Source organism: Spea bombifrons, chromosome 7 (genome assembly GCF_027358695.1).
Source record: "Spea bombifrons isolate aSpeBom1 chromosome 7, aSpeBom1.2.pri, whole genome shotgun sequence".
Lineage (NCBI taxonomy): Eukaryota > Metazoa > Chordata > Amphibia > Anura > Pelobatidae > Spea > Spea bombifrons.
This window is the reverse complement of record NC_071093.1, coordinates 1,452,492-1,466,537: the sequence shown is the minus strand read 5'-3', so window position 1 is coordinate 1,466,537 and position 14,046 is coordinate 1,452,492. Positions and strand designations below refer to the sequence as shown.

At 39.9% G+C, this 14,046-nt stretch overlaps 1 protein-coding gene across 1 annotated transcript in view; it reads right to left on the bottom strand.

Moving 5' to 3' along the window:
* Positions 1-364: 364 nt before the first annotated feature.
* Positions 365-14,046, bottom strand: part of LOC128501624 (ESCRT-I complex subunit tsg101-like) — a 34,503-nt gene continuing 20,821 nt past the window's right edge. Inside the window, exon 3 of the mRNA XM_053471176.1 lies at positions 365-661. Coding sequence (XP_053327151.1) covers positions 365-661 — 297 coding nt within the window. The remainder of the gene's footprint in view (positions 662-14,046) is intronic.

Sequence of the window (14,046 nt, the reverse complement as noted above, 5' to 3'; positions counted from 1 at the left end):
ACTGAAAGAATTTTTGTTGCGTGCTAAAACGGATAAGGAGGAAGGGCAGACCATCCATTAACACCTCGGAACAATAAAAGAACCAATTAAATATTATTTTTCACCTTCTTTGATCTCTGTTTTTTTTTATATCCCAAATGTTACATTTAGAATTTCATAGAAATTCTCAGCACTTTTCGGTATCTTTGAATTGGAATTTTTATAATTAATATGTAACAGTGTTGGGGGAGGGGGACTTTCATCGTTCTTTCCCCAGTGAATTCAGCCTGGGGAAAGATAATTGGTCGGAAATGCATAATGTATCCTCCGCATAATGTAAGGAAGTTTTACTTTACTGAAATGAAGAATCTAGAATATTTATTCACTAAACGACATCAAAAATAAAGATGGGCCTCTTCGGTGAGATGCGTGAGGTCTTCTTCTCGCTGAGGTCTTCTTCTCGCTGAGGTCTTCTTCTCGCTAAGGTCTTCTTCTCGCTGAGGTCTTCTTCTTGCTGAGGTCTTCTTCTCGCTGAGGTCTTCTTCTCGCTGAGGTCTTCTTCTCGCTGAGGTCTTCTTCTCGCTGAGGTCTTCTTCTCACTGAGGTCTTCTTCTCGCTGAGGTCTTCTTCTCGCTGAGGTCTTCTTCTCGCTGAGGTCTTCTAGGGTTCTAGACTTGTTCGGCTGAGAATAGACAGCACTTTTACTTTACTGAGAGGGCGCTAGATTTTTACTTTTGTACTTTTGTTAAAATATGGGATCTTTAAAATAGATTTTTTGCTTTGGGCCCCAAATTTTAAAGCTACCTCTGCATAAAATGCATTGCTATTCACTACTATCTATAATATATGTATCTATTGCCTGTATCTATAGGGCGCCTCAACAGGTATGGCAACTAGACAGGATGGGCCGAATAGGGACGATCTGCCAGCACTAGGGGGCAGATATCACAAGGATCTGAGAGTTGAGGCAACTTATTTCTACATAAAATCCCCATTTCCCTTCAAAATAAAGAAAACTTGTAAAAAAAAATGTAATTTGAAGCTATTTGCTTAAAAGAATTAAAAAAAAATTAGAATATTTATTGTGTTCTCTCTCAGGAACTTGCCAGACACGGCGTGAGAGTTTGGCGGGTATATGGGAGCATTTATTTAACGTCAAAGGGAGCAGAAATAATTCTCAATTTAGATACAAAACCAGCCGGCGTCACAGAGGCATTTTAAGCCGCGGCGTTTTCACGCGGTACGAGCGCCTCGCGGTATAACTCCGTCTAATAGGCATTTTCTAGAGCGAAGGTGCGGAAAGCGATATCAGTAAATGATTATTGCGCTGATCTCGCATTTAAATGAGTTTGTTTCATTGACCAAAAAGTAACACTGAAGCAGATGCAATACTTAACGTGATTTATAATGGCGGCCGCTGGAAAACCTATTATTAAAACGACTTGGTTTGAATTCCTAGGCAGTTATAAATGCGTTCAATCGCAATGGAAATGTAATAGCAAATTAAAAATGGCAGCCATTAAACTGGAGTCATCCCGCAATACAGCCATTTGCCTCCGACGAGAGTCTCCGTCTGCTGATTCACACAACTCCGGGCTGTATAACGGATAAGATCCGCTCCGCGTGAGACGCTGGTTTTATCCAAAGCCGGTATTTATTCGGTCTGGATAAGCAGAAGTCGAGATACATTTTTAGGGGGTGGCAACGGAGGATTTGATTGAAGCTAATGAGACGGATCAGGAAGAGCGCCATCGAATTAGAGAAGGGAATGTTTTTAGAGCTGGCCATCAGAAGTCAGTTCCTAATAAAGTTGGGTTGGTTTAATTGTTGGACAACGGCCGATGAAAGCTACAATTGTGTACTAAAAGCCACTTATGTCTGACCAGTAGAACATCAGGTTATTAGAAATAGTTATGGCGGGAGATATCAGTAACAATTCAAGTCAGGGCAGCAAGCAGACAAGACATTAAGAGATTTCAGTAGGGGAATCCAACATGCGCGGGATAGACATACGGCTCCTGAATCTAAGACAAGACCAACGACTGATTAAGCAGCAGGAGAAACTGGCGACTAGACGGGGGCCGAATGGGGCCGATCTGCCAGCACTAGGAGCACAAGGATCTGATATATGAAAATTTTGATTTTTTTTATTTCACATATATTTGCCACACAAAACATGTTTGAGATGAACTCACCGAGAAAATTGCCATTTCACCCTTTGGGTCCATACATCTGAGATTGTCGGTTCTCTTGTGCGGAGGAAATTTGCCTGGCGTTTTGCTTCTGGGCAGCCCTTGTGACGGGGTCAGACTGATCAATGGAGATTTTTTATTGAAACGTGAGACGCTCCCAATCCGGGGACGCACCGTAGGGAAGGCTAGGAGTGCTTAAAAGTTCGTCTCAAACTTGCTTTTTATGGCTTTATCACAAACTGTGACAAAACCCTGTAGCTCCGGGTCATAAATGTCACTTTTCAGGATCTTAAGCGAAGTCCTCTAGGGCAATAAGGCTCAGGAACACTGCTTTTCTGGCAAACGGTCACTTTTATTTACTGGAGCACAAAACCTCAAAACAAAATCATTAAAAGAAATCCTAACTCCGAACTCAAACGCTCCCCTCAACAATCTCAGTGATTATGTCGCTTCAGGGTTTAAATGTCCAGCACCTGTACCTCACCCAGGCCTCACACAAGTCCCAGACTGGATCCTTCTGAGATCTATTCTGAGATTGCTCCACTCTGCTCTCCAAATGCTCCAGCCCAGGGACCCGTACACATCGCAGAGAGCAAAATAATGACAAGTCTGGTTCTATCATTTAAATCATTATTAGGGCCTTTCGGCGGCCCCATTATTGAGTCACCACAATGGAATCTGCGGTAATATTTCTAGAGTCTCAGGGTCAAAGAATATAGAATGTTCTGAGAAATGCAAATTCCTTACGGGGAAGGGAAAGGGTTAAAGTGAGAGGGGGTCGGATAAGTAAGAGATGGATCTTCCCGTACACATTCTCTTCCTACAATCCATGAAATATTTGATTCTACATTAAAGAAAATCCATTTTGAATCATATAGCGCGGCTATAGAAACAGTTTATTAACGGAGGCTTCAAAGCGGAAACGCAAATCAGTTACAACAAAAAAAAATAAGAAAAAACTCTTATAATAATAATTCACATTTAACTCAAATTTTGATAAAGAAAGCGGCTGGCGCTGTGTATCCCGGTAAAGGCGACGAGTCTCTGTTCAGTTGTCATAACCTCCATTATCACCCACCCTCGTCATTATATATCGCGCAGGAACGTTATTATAGAGCACGGAGCCATCGTGAATTTTTACATTAGACGTCAAAAGAAATGTCAGATTGAATAAAGTTCTGATTGTTCGGCGCGGAAATGCAGGGTTCTGTTCACGACAGATATCAGAAGAAAGCGGCGTATATTTTCAAAGGGAAAATTCAGAGAGTACATTAATATGTCTGGCGAGTCGACAGGATCTACTGTGGAGTCGGTGGAATGTTAACACGGTGACTTGGAGTAAAAAGACATCCTTATAACATGGGGAAAAAACGCAAAGGGATATTAGATTCTTTTAAAATAACTTGGTTTTCTATATGAATTTTTCATTTAATTTTAGATTTGTGCGAAAATTTTACTTTCGAGACCCTTCAATTTTTTTGCCAATTGTAAATTTAAAGAACACAAAAGGGTGTCACGTCAAGTCACTAATAAATAAAAATAATATATATAAATAAATATATATTCATATAAAATATAAATAAGAAATAGAACTCATATATTTTCAATATATCAGGAATGCCTGCCACGGAGGAAGCTCATCACCAAACTCATGTGTAATATGATCCGCCGAATTACAGCAGCCCCCCCACGATAGTCATGAGTGAAAGCTGAACCGGGAAGAAGAGTTTAGACGATATAATAAAAATTCTACGGTCAAGCGAGACGCCTGTAAGAATTACTGGCGGCTTGCGGAAAAAACTCTTCATCTCCTGTGAGACCTGGGAATTATGAGCGCCCCCCCCCGATGTAGATTTGCCGGACATGAGATTAGGTGGCGGCGGGTGGTCTGAAATGTATGGATTAAAGAGGAGCTTTCATTGATAAGATCCTCTTCAAGTCAGTGGCTTTGATCGAACTCCCTGTGGCTGCCTGAGATTCTGCCGAGGGCTTTAAGTCTAAACGCTTTAATGTGTGCGGAGCGGGGACCTGACCGCAACAATACTTCATATTAAAGCATAGAATACGCTATATAAAGGTACGCAAACAAAACAAGAATTCAGCGCCAACCCAGTGAATACTATCCAAAAAACACCTATTTAAGGTAAAATATTGGGGATTCCGTCACGCTGTATGAAGGTAATGACCTAGCGATTAAAGGGGAGCCATCATTTCCGATTATTTTAATTCTTACAACTATTCACACAATGTTAATATTTTCCATTTTTACTTACGTATTAAAATAAACCCCGCTCTGTTACTCACTGTTGCGCTGTATGTAGGAGCCGCCATCTTGCTGTCCCTTCAAAGGGTTAAATTGCCCTGTCGCCCTGAGATATCTGCAATAATAGCGTTACGGAGGGACCTGCGCGGCTGGAAACAATCTCTAGCGCTAGAGGCTCCTGCGCCGTCCGCTAAACCAACGCGGAGAGAAAACAGGAAGCGGCTTCCAACTTCCTGCTCGGGCTGACAGAGGGAGAGAACAGGAAGCGATTTACAGCTTCCTGCTTGGGCTGAGGGAAAGAACAGGAAGCGGCTTACAACTTCCTGTTTGAGCTGACAGGAGGGATTCTGATGCAGTCTGCACTGAGGGATCATGGGAAACACATGGGAATTCACATAAAACGCCCCAGATATTCCTTTGCTCGACATCACTGATGAAAAATTTACCTCTGAGCAACCAAAATTAAACATAAAATGAATAAGATCTTAAGGGACAGAGCATGACCCAAGAATACAATATAAAGTATATAAATAATGTTCATACCTCACTGTGATGTCACATGCATTACCGGAGGAACACGCGTGTGTCGGTTGTGCCAACTTCAAAATTGTGTATTTGCTCGCATTTTTAAAAGTCGCCATCTTGCAATCAATAAATGATCCGAGGGCTCGGGAACCTGTCATAAATTTGCTATTTACTAAGCATTTTATGGAACGTCTCACTTTTTAAACCGGGCAATTAAGATTTTGCAGCTTCCATTATTTTAGGTCATTTGGTTTTATTTTATTTTTTTTTCCTCTCACATCTTTTTTTTTTTTACCGTCGCCGTCAGAAAAAAAAACCTCGGCCGTATTACTTAATGATCTGAATGCCCTTTATCTTCCTAACGAAGCAGAGGACATCGCCTCGCTCATTTTTCAGGGACTGGACAGATGCCTACAACTCTCAGCACCCTGTTAATTATCGCTGGAGAGACTAATTTACTACCTGATGGGGATTAATTAACTCGACGTCCCAAAATCTGACATCGTCACCTTTATTATTAACAGCACAATATATGCCCTTACGTTAAATCCTGGGTTAACAAACCGTTCTATAAAGTGCCTTTACCCCCCAAATATCAGCTTTAATGACAGCAGGGCGATAACATATTTACATCTGTTTAATCAGCACCAGTATTGGTATGGCTCAACTGCTTACGTCTTCCTTGCATTATTATACAAAAAAATAAATAAGAGCCAAAAAAATGTACATTTTTATCCCGCAAACTGCGAATTGATCCTTAAAAAATAAATTAATGTAGGAAACAGCCCCCCTTTTTCTTCTGGTGTAACAAGACGTCTCTATGCATGAGCAGAAAGTGTTCCCGATAATTTAATTAATGTCCCAAAAGAGGACATCTTGTTGCCGCTGATTGGCTACTTCAAGCAGCCAATCAGTGGTGCAAAGCCTTGAACCATGGAGGGGACGGGGAGCTGCAGCTTCTGCCGAAGGTTAGGATTATTACTTACAAAGTGCTTTATATGCATTTATTGTTCAGGGGCTCCCGGGGACATCATGCGGAGATGCAGCAGCACAAAGTAACAAGAAGAAGCATTCTAATATACAATGTAACGCATTTTTACGCTGCCGGCCAGCATTTCCTTCTAGACAGGCTTTTGGAAATGCGTTTCATGCTGTATCGCCAACGCCATCAATGCTTTTAGAATTCATTATTATTATGGGATGTAACATTATAACGACGTACATTACAGATTAATGCCTTTAATTGCTTTACAGTGAGTGTTACAGAATAAACCGCAATCAAGAAAAAGCTCTGCGCATCCCCCCTCTGATTAATGCGGACGTTTCAGCCCCACCGGAAGATAAATGCAGATAATAAGACAAGGGTTTGAGTAATAATTGGTGTTTATTTGCCCCGTGTAATTTATAAAGCCGTTCCCTGCTGTTTCTATACACATTATCGGGGCTTTTAGGGCTGTAGAACCCTGCGATCCCCTCATACCCAGCAAACATTCTGACCTCCTAGAAAAGAGGGGCATCGGGGGGGAGAGGGGCATCAGGGGAGGAGAGAGGGCATTGGGAAGGAGAGAGGGGCAACAGAGGAGAAAGGGGCATCAGGGGATGAAAGCGAGGCACATATATTTTAGGACCACAGAGGGACTACACAACTAAATAGGGACACTTGAGAGGCGTGGGGGGGCCTAACCAAACTACATAAGACCATTATTTAAAGAATACAATTCCTAAACCAGGATTCCCGTTTCATTGATTCTTATGTCCCCTTTTTAAACGTGATACTATATTAACTATGTGCACCTCTCAGCCCAAACGCCTCCTGTTTCTCTTGCTATCCAGTAAGTAGGTAAATGGAACAGCCTCCCAGGAGAAGTGGTAGAGGGTAATACAGTGAGGGGATTAAACATGCGCGGGATAGACATACAGCACCTGTATCTAAGACGAGACCAACGAATGATTAAGGTCCTTTACAGCACCTTCTAGGTGACTCTACGGGCCGAATGGGGCCAATCTTCCAGCGGGTTCTGTGTTTCTATGTTTCTTTACCAAAATTCTGTGTCCTTTGATACTACTTGATTATAAATATTTACTTGGTTATCATGAAAAAGATTGACATTTATAGGTCTCTCACCCCTTTCAAAAAGCCAAAAACCTGATATTTTAAACAATTTCCCTATTAAAATGTCCTTTACTGTTGTTTTTTGCTTATTAGCCCCAGGTGTTCTTTTCTGAATCATCGAACTGATATAATTTCGATTTGTTTCCTGTTTATTAAATTGAGTTTGCAAATATTGCAACGTTTAATAAACACTTCGCTTGAATCCTTCTTCTGACAGTTTTTTCGCACAAATTAAACGATATAAATAATGTAAACGCTTTATTGTGGGCAAATGTACTTACGTGCATGCGCGAACAGGTGAGACAAGTGCTCGTGTCCTCATTAACGGCCGTTTAAAACTGATTTACAAAACCATGGCAACGTTTAAATATAAATTATGAAGCAGAAGCGCTATTTAACGTGTAGAACGGAGATAATGAATGCAGCTCCTCAAACCTTATTTTTACACAATTAGAAATCTCAGTGCTGTGGAGTTTCCCTTTCATAAAAGAAAGATGAAGAATCAGTAATTATTTCCATTGTTTTTCTCGATTTGGCATCTAAAACACAAGATAGGGGGGTAATTAATATTCCCAAAAACTATACAGGGACCAGTATACTTCAACTGAAAAAAAAACAAACATTTTTCATTAGATTGTTACGATGTATCAAATATTCTTTGTGCAAAATGTGAAATTTTGGCACTTTTCCCAAAACTTTGATAAATCTGTGTCATGCTGGTTATAGATTAAAAAAGCAATATATGTTAATAAAAGAAAACATTTTATGTGTCGATGATGCAAGCAGCCATCTTGACTTAGGATCTGCATGGTTTCTCCTCCGTTGTAAAGTTGCTGATTGTTGCTGATTGGTTCAGGTAGCCTTTGTAAGAGGGGTAACCACTCTTGGGTCTGAGACGTCGTCAATCGAGTTAAGGGTTAACTCAACTGGCCAGACTTGACTCCAGTTGCAGGCCACACATGCTAATACTCCCAAAACCAATTGCAGAGTCGCTAATCTGTGAGTTCTCTGTGAGGACATGTGAGTTTAAATTTTGTGAGTTAGAGATGAGGGCATGCAAGTCCATCGTGCTATGTTTTAAATAATAAAAAAAATAATAATTATTATCTAAAAACTAACGTACACTCGTATCTCCCAGATGCAGATGGATGCAAGGTTGTTTTATGTTGTGCAAGTCGGTTTAAGTGAATATGCTGCAAACTCACATTTTAGTGAATAGACTTGCATGAGACATTAATTTTGCCTCCTTTTACTTAAAGTGTGGTCTAAGGGCATCATAACTTATTTGCAGGAATGACTTACTTTTAAATGTAGCCTTGGTGCCTTGGAGCCATTCCTAGTACAGTGTTTTTTTAAAAAGTGATCTTATCACCATAGCAACCAATGAAAAGTTCTTGCTGATTGGACCAATCCATGGGTTTCTATGGTAATAAGACCTCTTTTCAACCTGACCATAATCACAGAGTCCAAAATAATAATCAAGCCTCCTCTGCACCCTAGGTGATATCGTACTATTTGTCACTAAAATTGGTGACAATAATCAGAACTTTCCGACTTTTAACCCTTCCACCCCCAGTCACACTGGTGGGGGGGTAAATATCCCTTTATCTGCCCCTGAGATTATATAAAAAAAAATCTGCTCTCAGCCAGTTTACAAAGTCATGTATCGTCACAACGCCCCCCGTTTGCACCGTCGCCGGGTCACGGTAAATCAGACCTGATATCGCTCACTTTCCTGCTGCAAATAATTTCATTTCTAATTAAAATAATTCTCATTATAAAGTGACAATTCTACTAATTTCCACCTCCAATAGCTGCATATTTTAACTTAATTAATGCAGAAATAAAAATCAATAATGGCGTCACAGCAGGACGCTCGCTTTGCCTGCAAAGTATGGAAAAAGCGTTCTATACATGAATAGAGGATGAATTTGCTGAATCGGAGACAGAAATTAATATTTCCTTTAAGTAGAAAACATATTTTAATGTCATTTCCCCTAAAGGCAAAATAAAAAAAACACACACACAAAGATAATATCTTTATTAACCCCTTAAGGACAAAGCCCGTACATGTATGGGCTCAAAATGCATTGTTTTCAATGGGTTTAGGGACCGCCCATTGTCCTTAAGGGGTTAATCAACAGAAGTATAATAGATTGCAAGCTTATGAGACGATGTAGGTTTTTTCTTCACACAGATTATGGGATACCTCATTACTATGCGCTGTATTTCTCCTTTTGACCGATTCCTCTTTATTTCCATATTAAACAGGTCAACTTCAGCCGTCAGTAATAGGTTAGAAATGTACGTTATTGAGACTCCATTCCTCATCATGAGACGGCTTTTAACCCCTTCCGGAAGCCCTGTCTGCAGTACGGCGATGTGAAAAGTTTGGATGGAACGCGTCGTTACGAGGAAGTTGGCCAGGAGTTGTCTGAATTAAAAAAGAAAACATTAAAATGATTGTTTTGTTTCTTTGTATACAAGAAAAATCAATGCGTACCACAGAGGTAAAAGAGAATTAACATTATGGGATTTTTTTTTTTCTCTTCAAACAGAGACAATCGATACAAACAATGGTAGCAAAATCTTAAAATATATTGCGTTTTAGAGATATACGGAGCTTGAGAATAAGCGTTCTACGGATGCAGCTGCAAAGAGACTACCGTATTTTTAAGGCACATTCGCTTAATGGGATCTACACTATATGGACAAAAGTATTTGGACACCTGACCCTTACATCAACAGGGGCATTGATGACATCACATTCTAAATACAGAGACATTATTATGTAGTTGCCCCCCCCCTTTGCAGTTATAACGGCTTCCGCTCTTCTGGGAAGGTTTTCCACACGATTTTGGGGCATTTCTGTTGGAATTTTTGCCTGTTTATCCAGTAGAGCGTTGGTGAGATCAGGCAATGATGTTGGACGAGATGCAATCTCCATTCCAGTTCATCCCAAAGGCGTCCGATGGGGTTGAGGTCGGGGCTCTGTGCGGCCGATCCAGTTCTTCCACTCCAAACTCGTCCAACCAGGTCTTTATGGAGCTTGCTTTGTGCGCTGGGGGGCAGTCATGCTGGGATAGAAAAGGGTCTTCCCCAAAAAGTTCCCACAAAGTTGGAAGCATCGTCCATAATGTGTCGGTATGTTCTATTCACCAATGGTCAGCTGTCCCAGTACATTTGTCCATATAGTGAATAAGAATAAGTGAATATTGTCCATAAGACGTGAATTGGCTGCCCGGAGATCTGGATACTTTGTATTCTTCATGCCGTTCCATTACCCCCGGTCTGAAACAAAATAAACAGCCCCTCCTCGGCAGTAGCCACAAAATCTCTTTAACTTCAGAGGGGTCAACTAACGTTCCTATAACACGGCTCAATGTTTGGGCGAAACCAACCACCCAACAGCATAAGCATTATATAAACATTACTAAACACCGATCCAGGCGGACTGAAGACTAAGAGGGTTTGGAGCTCTCTTCTAATCACGAGCAGCGGACGGATACAAAGAGAAATTATTTGCAGCACATTATTTGTATAAATTGTCTGGTTTCCTTTGATTTTTGCTGATCATTTTTTGCGGAATCTGAATCACATTTCAGTGTAATTAAAGGCTAATGCTTTGGAAACTTTTGTAACTGCAAACAGGTAACTTCATGCAACGCGTTCTCCTCTGAATTACATTGCGTTTTCATCACGACCTAAATCTTCTATGTGGTCTCTTTACGGGGCCGATCGGTTCTTTGGAAATAACATTTCAGAGGCATAAAAAGATCTTTATTTTCTGTTCTAGGTCTTCAGCTTAATAGACATTAACTTCTTCGCTGATGAACTTTTGTCTCCCAGTCTTCGGAAAAAAAGTCGGCGCTCAGCTCGTGTCGCTCAGTGCCCCGGTTATCTTTGCCGAAGGCGAGAAATTCAAACCCAACTGATTACCTGCGAGGAAGGTCAAGGGATTTCATTTGGCTGCTTGGCAGGGGCAGAGATTGCGCAGGTACAAGTTCTGATTGAAAGTATAACTTTAATGCCAAGCTTGATAGAAATCATATTTCTCAAGGAAAGAATTACTAACCTTTATAGACCGGCTCTCGCCATTCAAGGAGCCGGTGAAGTCTAACCATTTGTCTATTCCTACGTTCACATGTAGCCATTAAGAGCCCAACTTTATCATTTATTTTTATGCTCCGGGTTCGGGGTCCCCAAAAAGTGAATTTACTTAAAGGATGAAATAATATTTATTCCTAATATTAATAAATTACGTTTGGAATCTTCACATAACCTCCGGTTTGGGCTTAATGGAAACTTTGTTACATTTATGTTTAATGTGGGAAAAGTTTTTTGACATCTGGATGTGGACAAAAATTTACTTTTTCTTACCCTGTTCTGCATGTTGATCATTTTTTTTATTTTATCAATTTTGTCCCATTACAATTTTTGGGGAATTTATGGCAACTAGAAGAAGTTGATTCATTGAGCCAGTGAAGTTTCCAACAAACAAATAAAACTTCTTGGCCTTATGGGTGAGGTCATCTTTACCATCTCATTGGTCGTGTCGGATGTAAAGTTTTGCCCAAACAAACAAACAGCAGAAAGTAGCATTTTTGTGAGTTTGATGGGAAGAACCTTCCCCGTTCCACCTATTGCCGGAGCTGTCATTGTTCCTGTGGCAGACACAGGTAGGAGAAACGGGATCTTCTGACCATTGATGGTGATTGGGAATCTTGAAATGGTCATCTTGGTGGGGGGGGGGGTAGTTTTCATTGGAAGAGACCCTTATTTGCCAAAGAAGACACTAAGTGTGGGGCATTTGCAGACATCTTGGAAGGCGCTCTTCAGTACTCTTCAGTTATGGCTGCCATGGTGGTAAACCGGTCTACTGTCAGTAAAAGTAACAGCTTATTTTTAGGCTTAAGTGGACTCGTCTTTCACTTATCCGCGTGTTATAAATATTGTTATTCTATGTTATGGATCGCTGGCACCGGCTCCTTAATTCTGACTCATTCAGCCTCTTAGAAGGAGCAGAAGAAGGAGAGGTCAAGGTGATCGGCTGCCGGAAGCTCCGACGTATAGATAACATATATATTAAAATGCTGGTTTCAATAAATGTATTCCTCTGTAAAGAACAAGAATGCCCTGAAACCAGTTTATAACGCTGGATTTTGACCAGGCTGGATTTGTCCAGATATTTTACGTTCCAGACAATTTTGGGTCAAAAAAGCTTAAAATTCCTGTAAAAGAATGATTTTTAACATAAACTATTTTTGATGCAACAATGCAAAGTAACGGGATTTGACAGCATTTTCACTTAATCCGCGACACAGCAATCAAATGGGATTTTGATTGACCCGGTTATGGGTCATAAATCCCGATATTAATAAATGTATTTTTTAAGCAGGTCTGACAGCAGGTAATCAGACAGATTATCCTCCGAGTGAATCATCCGATGTACGACGAGAAATTCATTTATAAGGACAATAAATTTCTCTTATCCGATATTAAAATGAGATATAAACTGGATTGTTCTGGATTGTTACATTTTAAGATATTAAAGTTGCTTTTCCACGTAAACTCATTTCTAATCCTGTTCTTCTCCTAATTGTTCTTTTAAAAAAATCTTAATTGTTGCTGGAGCACCTAATTATCATGTGACACAAAGGCAGGCACTGATAGGTGGATGCCATAGCAATTAAAATCCTTCAAAAAAGGTTTTGTGTTTTTATGGGACTAAATATTTGCTTAACATACTAGAGCGTTCAGGTAAATTTTCTGTAAATTATCTGTTTTTATGAACTCAAATCTGAACAGAATCTTTTCGCTGTAACAATAATTCTGTCCTCGCTGAAATTCCCTACCACCATTGGTCGAACCCATTTGATGACGCAATACCCCTAACTCAACCACCGAAAGGCCGAGGACCGAACCGGCAACAACCTATTATCTGTTACGTTCTTCCTTTCTGGACGAATCATAATGACTTCGTGAATTTCTGGTAACATTTTAGAATTTTAGTTTATTTTGTAGTTTTAACAAAGTATCCAACAGAAAGCTAGTTGATCCAAGACGTGACTGATATTGAAAGCGATGTTCCCGGCGCAGGTCTAATAAGTGCTATTATCTTTGATTTATAGAAAATGATAAAACAGCTTCTGGAAGCCCCAAACCTGAAGCTTGAAATTTAATCGGAGAGTTATTGCCTGTGACTTGGCCCACATCTCTCGCTTAATGAAGGAATCCAGGCGCGTTTCTCCAAAATACTCAACCTAGACCTTAACCCCTTCCTTATCTAATAACTGGCAAGAGGAGATTGAATTAGTTCTATTCTCCACCTGGCACGGGGCTTCTGACATCTAAGGATCAAAAGTGACTTGGCATCAAATCCAGCATTAATGTTTGAAGCACCGCTCGGAATCAAATAAGTCTAATATATGGACCTTCGAAATCAGAAGAAAAATTACTTTTTTATCATTATTTTGCTCAATAAACAGGTAATTATTGTTATTTTCCAAAGATTCATTTTGAAAGAGTAACAAATAAATATTAGAATGTTAACTTTCCTGTAATTGATACAAAGATGATTATTTCATAAACTATTAATTCTGGTTTCGAGTTTCTGAGAAATTCTATTATTACTTTTTTTTCTGTGATATAAGCAAAGTTCCACCTGTGGACAAAACTCATTTTTCTTATTCCATTTTACGACTAATCTCTCCCCGTAACGCCCACCACCATCAGATCTGAATTTACACAGACAAGGGTAAAAAAACCCAATATTTTTCACACAAGTAAATATTTTGTTACCAGCAATCACATTTTGGACTGGGTGGATATTTTCCCAAGAATTCACACTGGAAGAAGAATTTTCTATCTTTAAAATTAATATCTAATAATAAAAAAATAACGTAATTATTATTTGGAAATTATCCATATTTAGTGTCAAGACCATGATTTTAAATGGGATGGGAGAGAGAGGG